Source organism: Elephas maximus, chromosome 19, assembly GCF_024166365.1.
Source record: "Elephas maximus indicus isolate mEleMax1 chromosome 19, mEleMax1 primary haplotype, whole genome shotgun sequence".
In the NCBI taxonomy this organism is placed as follows: Eukaryota; Metazoa; Chordata; class Mammalia; order Proboscidea; family Elephantidae; genus Elephas; species Elephas maximus.
In genome coordinates, this window is record NC_064837.1 from 32,740,251 (window position 1) to 32,756,190 (window position 15,940).

The window sequence follows — 15,940 nt, forward strand, 5'->3', positions numbered from 1 at the left end:
CCAGTGATTCTAAAGAAAATAATCATATAACTACATGAAATTAAATTTTTTATTTGATTAGAATACGGGATTACATAATCTTTATTTTTCCAATCAATTTTTTATATAAAGAAGTCATAACACTAATTCTTTCATACATCGCATTATTTTTTTGTGCAGTAGAGTTCAATTCCATATCATACTAGTAGGATCTAATTTTGAAAACCTTTTTAGTTTGAAATAGGTAACTGCAAATGCTAAAATCAGCTCTTTTATGTATCTGTTCTTAGGGCTGAGGCTAGGCTTATTTTTTTTAGGAAGTTGAAGATGTTATGTGATCACAAATAATGTTTTGATTTTTTTTATTACTATTTTGAGCCCTGGTGTCACTCACAGTGGTTAAAGAGCTATGGCTTCTAACAAAAAGTTCAGCAATTGGAATCTACCAGCGGCTCCTTGGAAACCCTACGGGGCAGTTCCACTCTGTCCTACAGGATCACTATGAGTCGGAATTGACGGCAACCGGTTTATGAGTATTAACTTTATTTGCCTATGTAAAACATCAGTCAGTAGTATAATGCATGATAGAAAACTCATGAGGCATGAAACAGTACATAATGAAAAGCCCTCATGTGTTTATGTCCTGAAGATTTTTCCACATCAGTGTATCAGAGGGCCTCCTTGTTCTTTAGCATTCTAAACCAAAATCAAACCAAACCCATTGCCGTGGAGTCAATCCTGGTTCACAGCAACCCTACTGGGCAGGGTAGAACTGCCTTATAGGGTTTCCAAGGAACAGCTGGTGGATTCGAACTGCTGGCCTTTTGGTTAGCATCTGAACTCCTAACCACTGTGCCACCTGGGCTCCTTAGTAGTGTAGTCAGTGGATATGATATTTAACTATGCCATTGTATAACTGGGTCCACATACTGGTTCTTTTCAATACTTTCACAGACTAATAATTCTTGATCTATGTTATCTTAGGCTTCAAGAATTAAATAATTTATTAGTTATCTATTGTTGTGTAACAATACCCCAAAATTTAACATCTTAAAACAACAAACATTATCTCTACAGTTTCTTAGGGTCAGGAATCTGGGTGTGGCTTAGCTGAGTTACAGTCTCCTGTTGTTGAAGTCAAGATTCCAACCAGGGTTCCAACCACCTGAAGGTTTGACAGGCTGGAGGGTCTGCTTCCCACAAGGTTCATTCACACAGCTGTTGACAGGAGGCCTCAGTTACTTGCCACATATGCCTCTTCACAGTGCTGCTTACAACATGGCAATTAACTTTCTCTCATGGCAAGCAATACCAAAGAGAGCAAGGCAGAAGTCACAAAAGTCTTTTATAACCTAGCCTCAGAAATGTCATGCCATTAATTTTGCTATATTTTACTGGTCACATAGACCAAACTTGATAGAATGTGGGAGGCAACAACACAAGGGCATGAATACTAGGATATGGGCATTGGGGACTGTCTTGGAGGCTGGCTATCGCACTAGAAGTTAAAAGCATTAAGCATGTAAAATATAGGCTAGCACTGCTTTCGTAAGCTGTGTAATAGGCATGTTTTGGTAACCGCATTAATGGATAATGCTATTTTTCATCATAGATACCTGGATGATGGCTCTAACGGGATAAAGCACTTCTTGTGAAAACTTTTCCCCTAAATATACTAGGTTACTAACAAAAGTCAAAAACTTTAATTTTTGAGACAAAATTTGGCAGTATTAATGCTTGCATTAGGGATTGCGATATGCATACTTTTTATAGTCTTAGTATTTTATCATTTCACATGGAATGTAGAAATCCTACCACCATTTAACCCTCTCTTTATGGTATAGTTGTCTTATATATCAATCAGACCCTACCAGACACTGTTAGAATTTTTGCTACCACTAATCAAATATATTTTGAATAACTGAAGAGGAGAAGAACAGTCTCCTATATTTGCTTACCATTTCTGTTGCTCTTTCTTCATTGATATTCCAAGTTTCCTTTTGGTATCATTTTCTTCCAGCACTTTAAAAAACGTGCCACTTTTGGTCTCAATGGTTTCTGATGAGAAGTCTATAGTTACTCAAATTATCTTCTTTAGGTAATGTGTTATTTTTCTATGGCTGCTTTTGGTATTATTATTTTTCTTTGTCTTTAATTTCAGCAGATGTATCTGTGTGTGATTTTCTTTGGGGCTTCCCTGTGTGGGGTTTGGTGAACTGCTTAAACCTGTAAGTTCGTGTCTTTTACCAAACGTAGATTTTCAACCATTTTTTCTGAAAATGTTTTTTTCCAGCACTGCATTCTTTCCTTTTTTTTTTTTAACCTTTGCTTTTCCTTTTGTTATATTTTTTACTACTAAATTTTCCATTAGACTCTTCTTTCTTTGCTGACATTTTCTATTTTTCCATTCATGCTAAGAGCATTCATGATTGCTTGCCAGAGCATTTTTATAGTTATCTGCTTTAAAGTGTTTGTCAGATAACTCCAACATCTGTGTCACTTAGGTGTTGGCATCTGTCGATGGTTTTATCCATTGTGAACTGGAAAAAACTGTCAACAGATGCCTGGTTCTTTGTATACCATGTATTTTGGATTGCATGCTGGACATTTTGAATATTATGACACCCTGGGTTTTAACTCCTGTGGAGAATATTGATATTTTTTGTTTTAATAGGTGGTCTAGTTAGGTTCATGCTGCAAGTTCTAAGCCACCTTCTTTGGGCTGTGGTCCAGTGTCAGTTTAGTTTTCAAAGCCTCTGCTGTGCTAATCTATCTGTCCCTTGTACGCACCACCCATCAGCTAGCCTGAGACCAGGGCAGTGATCTATCAGCCAGTTCAGTTCTCAGTCTTTGGCATGCTGATTAGGATGAGATCCATGCCTAAGGCATTTATGGGGTCACTTTCCTGAACTTCCTCTCTGCTGTGTTCCTGATACTTTCCTCTTCATTGAGGTTCTCCTTTTCAGTCCTCTAGCCACAAAGCTAGGGCTTTAGGTGCCATGTACTTCCACCACAGAAGTCCCTGCATTTGGCAAATGCCTAAGTGCTTGACTGCTAGCCAAAAGGTTGACAGAACCCACTGAGAGGAGATAGGCCTGGTGATCTGCTTTCTAAATGTTACTGTCTTGAAAACCCTATGGAGCAGTTCTGTTCTGCACACTTGTGGTCGCTATGAGTCAGAATCGACTCTACAGTAACTTAACAACTTTCACCACTGCCCTAAGTCTAGGAAAAAAACAGCTTAAAAATCTTCCTGTCTCAGTCCTCATCTGCAAAATGTAGATAATAACAGTACAGTGACTGACACATCAAGCTTGATAAATCTTAGCTAATATTATTTTTATTAAATGCTTAGCTTCTCAAAGCTGTTACTATGAATTGCTTTCTCAGGTTTAAAAGGAGTTTTTATCCAGGGTGATGTGTATATGCGAAAGGTAAATCATGCCCTGGGTATTATTCAAATAGTTGATTAAACTAATTTTTGGTCCTCGTTCGTAGTTCTGCTTTCTGGTGTCTTTAATTTTACTAGTCAGGTCCAGGTTCCAAGATAAACAGTCGGGGTTTTGACACATAAATGTTCCAGTTAGTGAACAGATCATTATGGCGAATAGAAAAGGAACAAATAATCCCTTCTGTTAATCAGCTTACATTTTAGCTAGAGAGACAATAGAATTATACATTAATCAACTAGAAAGCAGTTTCAAAGTAGTACTAATGTGTCATAGATAAAGGGTGAACATACCTCATGGTTTGCCTGGGACAGTCCTGGTTTATCCTGTTTTGTTTTTTTGCTTGTTTGCTGTGTTTGCATTTGGTGTAGTTTTAAATAGAGTACAGTGGGTAGGTTTATCATTTCACAAAAGTGGCCTAGTTAGGATAACAAATTATATGGCCAAATTATAGATACTACTAGTTAGCTTCAGAGGATGTAAAAAAAAAAAAGAAAATAATTACCATGCATGTCTTCAGTAAGTTTACTCGACCTGCTTTAGGCCTGGAAGTGAGACTGAGCAGAGTGGGACTTCAGAGCGCTATGGGTTAAACTGAGAGGACCCACATAATAAGCAACTGCAAAAACTTGGAATCTTGAATAGAAATTGTGGGAAAATACTGTTTTAGAAACCACAGTCTTCTACTAATATGCAGGACAGACAAATGGCAGGCACAATTGTAATTAGATATGAGGAGATGTGACCTTGGATTATGTTGGTTTTGCTCTTCTACAGATTTTTGAATTCTATTTTTTAGGAAATTACTGCAAAAGATAGTGTTCAAAAATTACAATCTAATATAGAATGCATTGTAGTCTATATAGTGAATAATTAATACATTTTCACTTCACAGAGGATTTTAGAGAAATACATTTTACCTGTTTTTTCTTTTATTTCACTGAAAATTAAAATATTAATATTATTAATTAAAATATAATATAATTAAAATATTAACCACAGGAAAAGAGATTATTTCAGTGCTGTTGAAATTCCATGATAATGATCCCACTGTTTTTGGTGGCCAGGGTAAGTGAGGCAATGACTTGCTTGAGGCTAAAAAAAGAATCCTAATCATTCCAAAACAAAAACACACAACAAAGTACAAGCTGACCTTGAAATGTGGTTTGCATATAGATAGTTCCCTGATTGTTCTCTGGGGACTTTTGTCTTTGATCCACAGGGCAATAGGAGAGGCAGTTTTAGTCACTAGTGATAATGGGACATGGTAACCAAACCAAACCCGTTGTAGTTAAGTGCATTCCAACTCAGTGACCCTATAGGACAGAGTAAAATGGCCTCTTAGGGTTTCCAAAGCTGCAAATTTTTATGGAAGCAGACTGTCACATCTTTCTCTCTTGGGTCAGCTAGTGGGATTGAACCACCCACCTTTCAGCTCAGCGGCTGAGCACTTTTAACCACTGAGCAACCAGGGCTCCTCAGTTGGAAAAACAAAGAACCGTGGCCACGAAGTCACGTTTCCTACCACAAAGGAGTTTCTTGTCTGATCCCTCCATCACAAGAAGAGTTTGTGAGGAGTGTGCCCATGTATTAATCACAAGCTGGCTATAAATGTACTGAGTATCCACAAGTTACTTCCATTAAAAAATACGGTTACTGTAGCTTTTATTTTATCCCTAGCTGAAGGCTCATCACAGAATCTCACACCATCTTCATGGAGAAGAAACTGGATAGAAGTAGTTGGTAGTTCATTTGAGGAAATTTCTAGCTGGTTCTAAAAACTTTAAACTTATTTACACCTCACAAAAATCCTCTGAAGTTCATATTCTTTGTATATTTTACAAAGGACGAAATCTTTGTAAGGGCACAAATTCATGGCATTACTCAGTTGCTCGAGCCCAAAACGCAGACATCGATGTTGATTCTTGCTTTTCCTTCCACCTCACATCCAATCCATCATCAAGTCATTTTAATTCTCCCTTTCCAAATATATTCTGAAATTGACTTTTTTAATCACCTGTATTGCTTCAATTCTAGGCCAAGTTCTAGGCCTCCTCATTTCTCACCTGATCTACTGAAGCAGCCTCCCAACCTCTTTGCTTCCACTGTTGTCCCCTTATCCCCCAACAGTTTATTCTCTAGTAACCTTTAAAAAATGTGAATGTGATCATGACACTGAAAATCTTCCAATAGATTCTTATCTTAGAACAAAATTGAAACTCCTTAGTATTCTGTACAAGACCATACTCCATTTGGCCATTACTTACCTCTCCTAACTGGTTTGCAGTCACTCTCACCTTAGTTCATGCCGCTTAAGCCATACTGGTTTTCTTGTTTTTCCCCCAAACTCCTTCCCTTTTTAGGCCATTCCTTTACCTTTTGTCTGGGCTGTTCTTTCTCTGGAGCGGCTTTCTCACATACTTCATGGAGTTCTTTGTTCAAATGTTATCTCCTGAGAGACATTCCCTGCTACACTACCCCCAGGCATCTCTCACCTCTTTTTACCTGTTTTTTTTTCCTTCTCTCTCTCTCCTTTCTTTACCATTTAACGGTTGTTGTTGTTGTTGTTAGGTGCTGTCGAGTTGGTTCCGACTAATAACGACCCTATACACAACGGAACCAAACACTGCCCAGCCCTGCACTATCCTTACAATCGTTGTTATGCTTGAGACCATTGTTGCAGCCACTGTGTCAATCCACCTCGTGGAGGGCCTTCCTCTTTTCCACTGACCCTGTACTTTGCCAAGCATGATGTCCTTCTCCAGAGACTGATCCCTCCTGGCAACCATTTAACAGTACGTACTTGAATTTTTCTGCTTGTGTGTTTCTGTCCTCCCACCAGAATATAAATTAGCTGGCTAAGGGTAAGTATGTTGGTTGATTTGTTCACTGCCTGTCTCCAGGGCCTCCTAGCACTTAATAGGGACTCAAATATTTGTTGAATAAACAAATGTGTTCAGGGCTGTTAAGTGTTGATGGAGAGAGAACAATTTGAAAGCCTTAGTCTACCAATGTCTATGAACAGTTTAACTTTCTAGTTAGGGAAAATGAAATATACACAAGGGAAAAACCCAAACAAACATTTCGAAGGCAGAGAAATAAGCCAGTGATAGACAGGAATCAGAAAAGAGGAATTTAGAATATTGGAAAGATCTCTTCTTTAGTGGGTTTAATGTAGGAAGAAAATCTTAAAAGGCAGATCAGGACAGGAATTTGTGGAGTGAAAGATGAACATACAAAAGTTTTTATTAGTCAACATTCAAATATTAGACTGATAAATGAGACACTTGGGTGTTGTATTTATTGGCACTGATCGAGCAAATGGGTGGATTCTTGGCCACAGCTATATACCCAGCCCCTGATAAACTGCATGTGTCTCGTCAGGTACTTTACAAAACAATATCCTCTTCCAACGTGCTAAAACCTTTTTTATTTTTACTGCTGTATCAGCCAATTCGTTACAAACAATATGTCTACAAATATGCCATATCCTCATAAGACTGTCGTGAGTATTAAATGTGATAATACATATTAAAAGCTCGGTTAGGACTGTGCTAGGCGTTCATTATATCAATAACAATTATTACCACCATAGACGGCCGGTGAGATTTCAATCCTCAAAGATAAGGGAGATGGAAACTGAGGTAAGAAAGGAATAAGGTGTGGTCCACAACTCCAGCTCAAATTGACAAGATTACCGGCCGCCCTCCTAACTAGAATCAACCCCTCCTTGGCTCCAGGGTTGCCCACAGGGTCGTGCCAGCCTAGGGTCCCGGAAGATAAACACAACAAAAAAGGCGGGGCAGAAGGCGGGTTCGGGATGAGTGAGTGGCCAGCTAAAAGTGATTGGCAGCTGCCATGTCCACGTGCTCTGCGCTTCGAACCAGCTGTCGCGAGAATTCGATGTAAACAGACCAGTTCTCCTGTCCTCCGGTTCCCAAACTGAGACGCCCGGGTAAGGTGGACTGGAGTTTGGAGCATGTTGATTTTTTGAAAAAGCCACGAAGGTGCAGTCTGCAAAGAAAATACGCATGTTTATAGCTCCTCCCCATTTGCCTTTGATCGCAACCGAACCTGACAGCTCGGCTTCACCCGAACTTACATACTGTTGTGTTTTCCTCCCAGCCCGAGCGGATTGGATAAACTCCAGAGGCGGGTCCGCCTCTGTTCTACTTGCTGGTTGGCGAAGCTGACCTCCAAGGGCGGTGCCCGGCATTAGCCAGTTTGCCCCTGGGATTGGCTACAAAGGTAGTTCCGCCGAGGCGTGGTAGGAAGTGGTAGCCGTCAATCACGACAGAGAGACTCCAAACACTGAGCCTGGAGCCGGAGAGCAGCGTTTACCGGCGGGAGGCCGGTGAGAGGGCTGGTGGGGCTGTGGCTTTGGGGAGGCTTGGAGAGGACGAGGGGCAGGCGGCGTGAGGGGACAGGGTTTGGCTGACAGGGATTCGATGGGGGAGAGGTGTCGAGACTGAAAAGGGAGGGGGGAGGGCCAGGGGCCAGAGGGCGGCCGGGGGCATCGGTGGCTCCGCGGTGGAGGTTAAGTGGGTAGTGTCGTGCGAGTGTCTTTCAGGAAAGCCGGGCCTGAGGGGCTAGAGGGTCGTCCTCAGGGGACAGGGCCTTTAAAGGACAGGGTTTGGGAGACTATGATTCTGGAAAGAAAGGGTGGAATGGAAATGAGAGGACTGAGCGACTGGAGGTGAAGGTAACCACTGAGGAAGGGTAAGCTGGGCTATTTGAGGCAAAAGGTGTTTTGGTTGTAGGAGGTGGGATCACCAATTTGGGAGTTTTAAAATAAGATGATAGAATGCTTCCTACTTGGAAATGATGGTTTTAGGGGCTTTCAAGATTAGTTCCAGGCTGCGGGCTTTCCTGAGCTCTGTAAGAGCTCTTTAATATTGCTGTCAGTCCTTCTTTCACCTTAACCAATAGACTGTCCATGTTCTTTAAAACTCCTCAGTGATTCAGATGGCCATTAGACCTTCAAGGATCAGGGTTTAGTGATGTGACAGCAAAGGATAAGGGACTTCTAACAGCATATACTCACCAGCGGCTCCGGTGAGAGAAAAGACCTAGCGATCTGCTCCCGTAGAGATTACAGTTTAGAAAACCCTATGGGAATCGACTCGAGGACACACAACAACAACAACAATATCATATTAGTTTTTATTTAGACCCTAGTCATTGGGTTACAATAGCGGGGGGAGGAGGTTAAAAATCTTACTTGATTACTGGCCATGCAGTCTTACTCATGGATTCCCAACAGATTTAGTTGGAAGATAGAGTGGTATTGCCGCTGGTTGTCGAAATATTGTACCATGTACAATTTCACTACCTCAACATAAAGTTTCAGTTAAGTCTTTAATTTTGGGTTACAAAAGTAGCACATTTGTTTTCATTTGAGATCCTGTGCAAAACTTCCAATGATGTGATTTCTGTCCACTTTAACAATAGACCAAATGGACTACCAAGAATATTAAATAGTTTTGTGGTTTTGAGACCAGCCCTGTATTAAAACCTCAGGGTAATGTGAGAGAAAATTTTATCTGTTTCTTCCTCTTTTTCTTTTTTTCTGGTGTAATAGGAATTGCTTGGTAAATTACCTACGGCTTTGGCTTTCTTTGACAAGGGACCTCTATTGATCAGACATAAGCCTTTTTTCTATCCACAAAATGATCCATTTTCTCTATCTTTTTCTTCTGGAAACAGGTTTTGTGAATGAAACTATGGCTACAGATTCCCCTAGAAGACCCAGTCGTTGTACTGGGGGAGTTGTGGTTCGCCCCCAGGCTGTCACGTAAGCACATTTCAGATAATCCCAATAGCTGAAGAAATGATTACTCAGAATATTCAGATTTCCTTTCTCAACACTGCTTAATTATATAAGATCTTTTTTCTTTTTTTTGGTATATGTGCTGCTGAAGTGAGCACATTTTGTAAGATCTTTTAAATTTTGGCTTTACAAGATGAGTAAATATCAATGCCAAGGCCAAATAAAAGGAATTATTGGAGGGACAAATTGATGTATATTGCACATTGATAGAATGCATGAAATCCTAAGGAAGAGTTATTTTCAAACTTCATGTTTAATGAATTTAGTGAGTCATTAAATCAATTTAGTGTGTTAGGGTCTATATTAAAAATTGAAATCAAACATAATAGAAATTAGTTGTTTTGTGACACACACAGATATATTTATATGTATGTGTTTACTAGATTGTGATGTAAAATATATTTCTTAATCTAGGTCTCATGCAGAAAGCTGTAGAGAGTACATTTTTGTACTTGAGGCATTCTTTAACATTCTTTCTAGGAACTTACAATCTAATGTGGTCTTAAAATATGTAGACTTAAAATCACTATAATCAATAAAAATAAAGATGCTAATAAAATGGCATAAGAATTTAGAAGGGAGTATTTTAGTGTGATGATCAGAAAAGGTTTTGTTAGGAAGGTAACATTTGTATTGAACCTTTAAAGGCTGAATAGAATTTGGCCACTTTGAATCAAGGGTACATTTTAGGCTAAGAGAATGGAGTGAACAGAGGTGGAAAAGGCAAGGTATTTGCATAAATAAAATAAAGCGTGATGTAGGGAAGTTGGCGTATTTAAGTTAGGTTGGGGTGGACCATGGAGACCCCAAGTAAGGAGGTGGAACTTGTTTTATGCCTTTTAAAATGCTCTTAGGAGAATTGTAGCATTTTTGGATTATTTCCCTTAGGCAGTTTAGCATGTTACATAAAGATTGCCTTCTCAGACTATTTGGATAATGTGATATTTCACCATAGTAATACTTCCTTTTTTTCCTCCTGCATTTGCCAGGACTATATTTCTTTGCAACCTATGGAACATGCAACAAGTTAAGCATGTTGTTAGGTATGAGTTAGGTAGTGTTTTTAATCTTCATTTCACAGATTAGGAAACCAAAGCAGAGAAAAAGTAAGTTGTTCTTGGTTACATAGTCAACAAATGTAGCTGGTATCAAAGCCAGGCAGTTTGTCTCCAGAGTTTGGGCTCTTAACCACTGTTCTGTGCTGCCTTAGCATGTGGTATTCAAAATGTATTGCTTTTTGTTTTGCAGTACATAATTTTAGTGTCTTCGTTGCTCTTTCATTCATTCAGCATTTTTAAACAAATAATTCTTGAGCATCTACTCCATGCCTAAGTATTGGTTTGTAGATTCTGGAGATACAAGATAAATATGAGAGATGGGTTCCTTCCTGTAATAGACTGCCATTCTAGTGGGGAAATAGTAAACAAGTAAATAATTATAGGTTGTGATCAGGACTCAGTGTGCTATGATAGAGAATGGAAAGGAGAAATATACTTAAGGCTGTCAGGGAAGGCCTATCTGAGGAGGTAACACTTAAGCTGGAAATCTGAAAGGAAGGAAGGAGTATGGGAAGGAACAATCCAGACAGAAGGAAGAGCTTGGGGTGTTCTAGGAACTAAAGTTGCCTATGACTGAAACAGAGTAAGGAGAGTGGCAAAAAAAATGAAATTGGAGAGGTAGGCCTAAATCAAACTTTGTAGGTCTCTAAGGTATGTTGCTTTATTTTGTAGGATTTGGGGTAACTCACATTATCTTCTTCATATGCACTTTTTACATCTCTCTGAAATGAATTTGATTTGGTATTTTGAAGAAATTGTTTTTTTCCACTTGCTTATTTTTATATACTTCCCATTTAAAATATCTTAATTTAGTGTCATTAAGTATTAATTTCCCCCTCACTTTGATATATTTTAATATTTTCCCTTGCCGTGTCTATGCCAAAAGTTCTACGAGGACTTCTTAGTTACTTGTTCTAGTGCCTGTACCGGCAGCAAAATACAAGTTCATCTTGCTACATACAGGTAAGGGACTAGGTTCATAACCAATTTAAAGGGAAGATAACTAAATACTGAGTCAACAGCAATAGTTTTTCTTGCTCTAACTAGGGCATTCTTCTGCTCTGACTCGAGAGAAAGGTCCTGCCTTAGCCAGGTCTTCTGTCATTACTCCTTAAGTATGACTTAGAAGTTATCTCTACTGAATTAGGAGAACATTACTTTTAAGAAGAGATAATGTTAAAAAATATTAAAAGCTCATTTGCATTTTTATAGGCAGCATATGGAGGGATTGTGTTTTTTAATCCATTCGGACACTCTCTGTTTCTTTATTGGTACATTTAGTCCATTTATGTTCAGTGTAATTATTGATAGGTATAGGTTTAGTGCTGTGATTTTGATGTATTTTGTGTGTGTGTGTGTGTTGTTGACAGTTTCTTTGTTCCACTTAATTTTTTGTGCTGAGTCGTTTTTCTTTATTTTCTTTTCATCTTTTTCACTGTTGATTTTGTATTTGCTGCGTCTTTATATTTTTCTTCTTTTTTATTTTGAGATGTAGGATTGTTAGTTTCCTTTGCGGTTACCTTAAAATTTACCCCTATTTTAATAAGTTTAAACCAATCTTTTATTTCTTGATATCACTGTAATTTCCTTTCCATATAAATGTTTTATGACTACATTATTTAGTCCCTCTTTTTTGTTTTAAATATTGACATCTCAGTTTCCCTATTTTCAGTGTTTTAACTTTGGCTTATTTTTGTGACTTCCCTATCTGGTTGTTCTGTCATTTGCATTTTATAATATCACAAAGGCTTATGAAACTGGAAATTAGATAAGCAGAATTATCAGGTGATAAGAGTAGGCCTTTTTTCTTGTTTTAATATACGATTTATAGAGCTTGTAGGTAGAGCTTTTCCGTATTCTGTTTTGTCTTAAGCCGCCATGATAATTTTTCTCCATTTTACTCTTTTCCAGAGAGCAGTCCTACATGGAAAGTGTTGTGACTTTTCTACAGGATGTTGTGCCACAGGTCAGTGTCTATATGTGCTTTCCTTTGGCCAAGGAAGCTCTGAAATGTTCTGTTTTCTAAACTCGACACTAGTATTATCAATTTCAGAAAGGCTTTTGATGTTTTAGCATTCTGGGCATTTTTAGGGTAGAACTGTACTAGTTATTGTGTAGCTCTGCTTTGGTTTTGTGCTGACATTGGCACAACTAATATTCCTCAGGACTTCTTCTAAGAGAAATTAAGGTCAGATGTTAGTTGAAAGATGAGACTCAGGTCTCTGTGTTGTTGTTAGATGCTCTCCAGTCACTTTGGACTCAATATCCCCACGTGGTAGAGTAGAACAGTCCTATAGGGTTTTCTTTGCTGTAATCTTTATAGAAGCAGATCACCAGGTCTTTCTCCTGCGGAGCTGCTGGGTGGGTTTGAACCACCAACCTTTTTAGTTATTGGCTGTGTGCTTAACCACTGCACCACCAGGGCTCCTTTGGGACTCTCTGATCCCCCCAGAAACAAACATACTACCGTCGAGTCAATTCTGACCCATAGCAACCCTATAGTGTAGAACTGCTGCACAGGGTTTCCAAGGCTATAAATCTTTACGAAAGCAAACTGTCACCTCTTTCTCCCTTGGAGTGGCTGGTAGGTTTGAAATGCTGACCTTTTGGTTCGCAGCTGAGCACTTTAACCACTGTGCCACCAGGACTCCTAGGGACTTGCTAGTTGGCTTCTATTTCCAAAATCTCTCTTTTTCTCTTGTCCTAGTTCAGTATTGCCTGTCTGAAGTGAGAAGAGCAATATAAGCTCTGCATTTTATTAACTGTTGTTATTGTTGTTAGGTGCCATTGAGATGATTCTGGCTTATAGCGACCCTGTGTACAACAGAATGAAACACTGTCCAGTCCTGGGTCCTGTGCCGTCTTCACAATTGTTGTTATGGTTGAGCCCATTGTTGCAGCCACTGTGTCAGTCCATCTCGTTGAACTAGATATTATTTAAAAAAACCCCAAAACCCTGGTGGTAAAATGGTTAAGAGCTGAGCTGCTAGCCAAAAGTTTGGCAGTTGAAATTCACCAGCCACTCCCTGGAAACTCTATGGGGCAGTTCTACTCTGTCCTATAGGGTCTCTGAGTCAGAATTGACTTGACGGCAATGGGTTTCCTGGGCACAGTTCAACCAGATATTATACCTGGGCACAAATCTATTTCTACTTTCATATCAAACAGTATTTTTATGCCAGTCATGAAAACTTGTTACTCTAATTTGTTTTTCCAGCATTGGTGTTTTCTGTATACCATGTAGTCTTTTCAGGTGGTGGAAATTAGGGCTATTATGTTTTGAAAAAGGAGCCCTGGTTTCACAGTGGTTAAAGCACTTGTCTGCTAACCATAGGTCGGCAGTTCAAACCTACCAGCTGCTCCATGGGAAAAACATGTGGCAGTCTGCTTCCATGAAGATTTATAGTTTCAGAAACCCTAGAGGCAGATCTACTCCGTCTGATAGGGTTGCTGTGAGTCAGAATTGACTTGACAGCAGTGGGTTTTTTTTATGTTTTGAAATTTAATTTTTTCCCTTTGAAATAAACCAGAGTTGCATATGTGTGTGTATATTTTACATTTTCACTCCCACGAAGCATTTTTATCTTGAGTTGGGTGAGCTTTTGATCGAGTAAAGATTTGAGTGCATAGCCCCAAGAGAGTAAGCCTCTTACTGTTCCTTTTATATATAAATGTGAGAATAAAGAATGAGAACAGCCCTACTGGGATCATCTCTAGTTCATTGTTGCCTCAACATAAGTATCACTTGGCATACTTGTTAAAGAATAGTAATTTTCAGGCCTCTCTCATGGAGAGTCCGACTGAGTAGGTTGGAGGTGGCATTCAGTAGTTTGTAGCTGTAGTAAGTGTCTCTGGTGATTCCTGTGAAATGGAATCTTTGGGAAATACTGATCCAGTGGAAGTCCTCAAGGGAGAGGCTTGGGTATTTTCTCCTTAGCGGTAATGACGGTCTCCTCTGACTTCCGTGGTGTCTGTAACTACGCTCTTGAAAGATGACATTCATAATTCCAGTGTCCTAGCTTTATGAGAGAGTCCTAGAAAAGCCCAAAATCTAGATTTCAGTTGTATTATACAAACTATATTTCAGTCATATTAAACTGTTTTCATTAAGGAATGTTGGTATTATGTTCAGTCAACTTTAATGAAAATAGGTCATGATGACAAGATCTCTCACAGGCATGTAAGGAAAAACAAATAACTTACTTTTATTGGTTAACATGGAAATTCAAACTGTTTGTAACAACCAGAGATAACTAGTAGCAACATATCAGTAATTGTTACACATGATAGCACAGACTGAATATTTAATTAGTAAGAGAATGCTGAACAAAGAAAGAAGTGAAAGAGTGAGGTTCCTGAGGTTTTAATTGAAATGAATGGAAAGGTTGGCTGTTTAATGTTGAATGAAACTGGCTAGCTGGATATGGTAAACAACAGGGCTGCTATGGTGGTAGAGCATGTTGTTCTTTACGCAAAGAGTGCAACTGGGGCTGAAATCCGACTTGTTCCCGTGAAATGCAACTAAATCGCTTCCCTTAAGCTCTGGACCTTGTCTTAAAGTTACAACTCCAAGGAAGGGGCTTTTTTTCAATAATTTGTCTTCCCCTAGAGGGCCCCTTTGGAAAGCCCTGGTGGCTCAGTGGTTAAAGTCATTGACTGCTAACCATAAAGTTAGTGGTTTGAAGCCACCAGTGGCTCCTTGGGAGAAAAGTGTGGCAGTCTGCTTCTGTAGAGATACATAGTCTCAGAAATCCAATGGGGTCACTGTGAGTGGAAGTCAACTTGATGGCAGTGGGTTTGTTTTTTTTTCGAGGGCTTCTTTATCAAATTTTTACAGAGACACTTTGTCCTAGTCGTAACCCTGTGTTGCAAGCAGTTTTTGTTGGCCTGAGGAGAGAGGCTGTGGTCAGAAGCTTTGAGGGAGTAGTTGGAGAATTTGCTAGAGGAACAAGAATACCAGAATGAGTAATTTCTATTAGGTAGAGAATAGAGGCACTAAAAACTGATAGAATAAAAATTCTGGAAGCTAGGAAATTAATTTAATTTTTATGAATGTTATGCATTAGGAAGGGGATAACAGGCGTTAAAAATAATCTACGTAAATGGTTGTGAAGATTGGGATTAGAGTAGTAATTATGGATGTTAAGTTGTAGGCATGGATCTAAGACTTAGAATATTCATTCTACAATGTTATATTGGCTGTCTCTTGTATGCAAGTCATTATTCTAGTTGCTGTGGAAAGAAAGCAGAAATTCAGGCAGCAACCATTTAATTGATCACCCATTATGATCAGGCACTGTGCTAAGTTTAGAGGACACACTGTGCTGTTATAAAGCCTTCATGGTCTAGTACAGGAATTGACAAACTTTTTCTGTAAAGGGCCAGATAGTAAATATTTTAAGCTTTATAGTTTGTAAAATGTCTATCACAACTGTTCAACTCTGCTGTTTCTGTAAAGGAAGGGGCATAGTTATGTTTCAGTAACAAGGTGGACTGGATTTGGTGACCCTTGGTCTAGTAGAATTGATAAACAGCTAGAATTCATGGCCAAGTGTAAGTACCATAACAGGATATAAACCAAGTTCCATGGTAGCATATTGTTGTTAGTTGCCGTCGAGTAGACT

The 15,940-nt window shown here is 39.1% G+C and overlaps 1 protein-coding gene across 1 annotated transcript in view; it reads left to right on the forward strand.

The window, feature by feature from the left end:
- Window positions 1-7,730: 7,730 nt before the first annotated feature.
- Window positions 7,731-15,940, forward strand: part of BCAS3 (BCAS3 microtubule associated cell migration factor) — a gene marked incomplete at its 5' end in the record, with an annotated part of 619,175 nt that continues 610,965 nt past the window's right edge. The window contains 3 exons of the mRNA XM_049861336.1: window positions 7,731-7,782; window positions 9,135-9,222; window positions 12,228-12,282. Coding sequence (XP_049717293.1) covers window positions 7,731-7,782; window positions 9,135-9,222; window positions 12,228-12,282 — 195 coding nt within the window. The remainder of the gene's footprint in view (window positions 7,783-9,134; window positions 9,223-12,227; window positions 12,283-15,940) is intronic.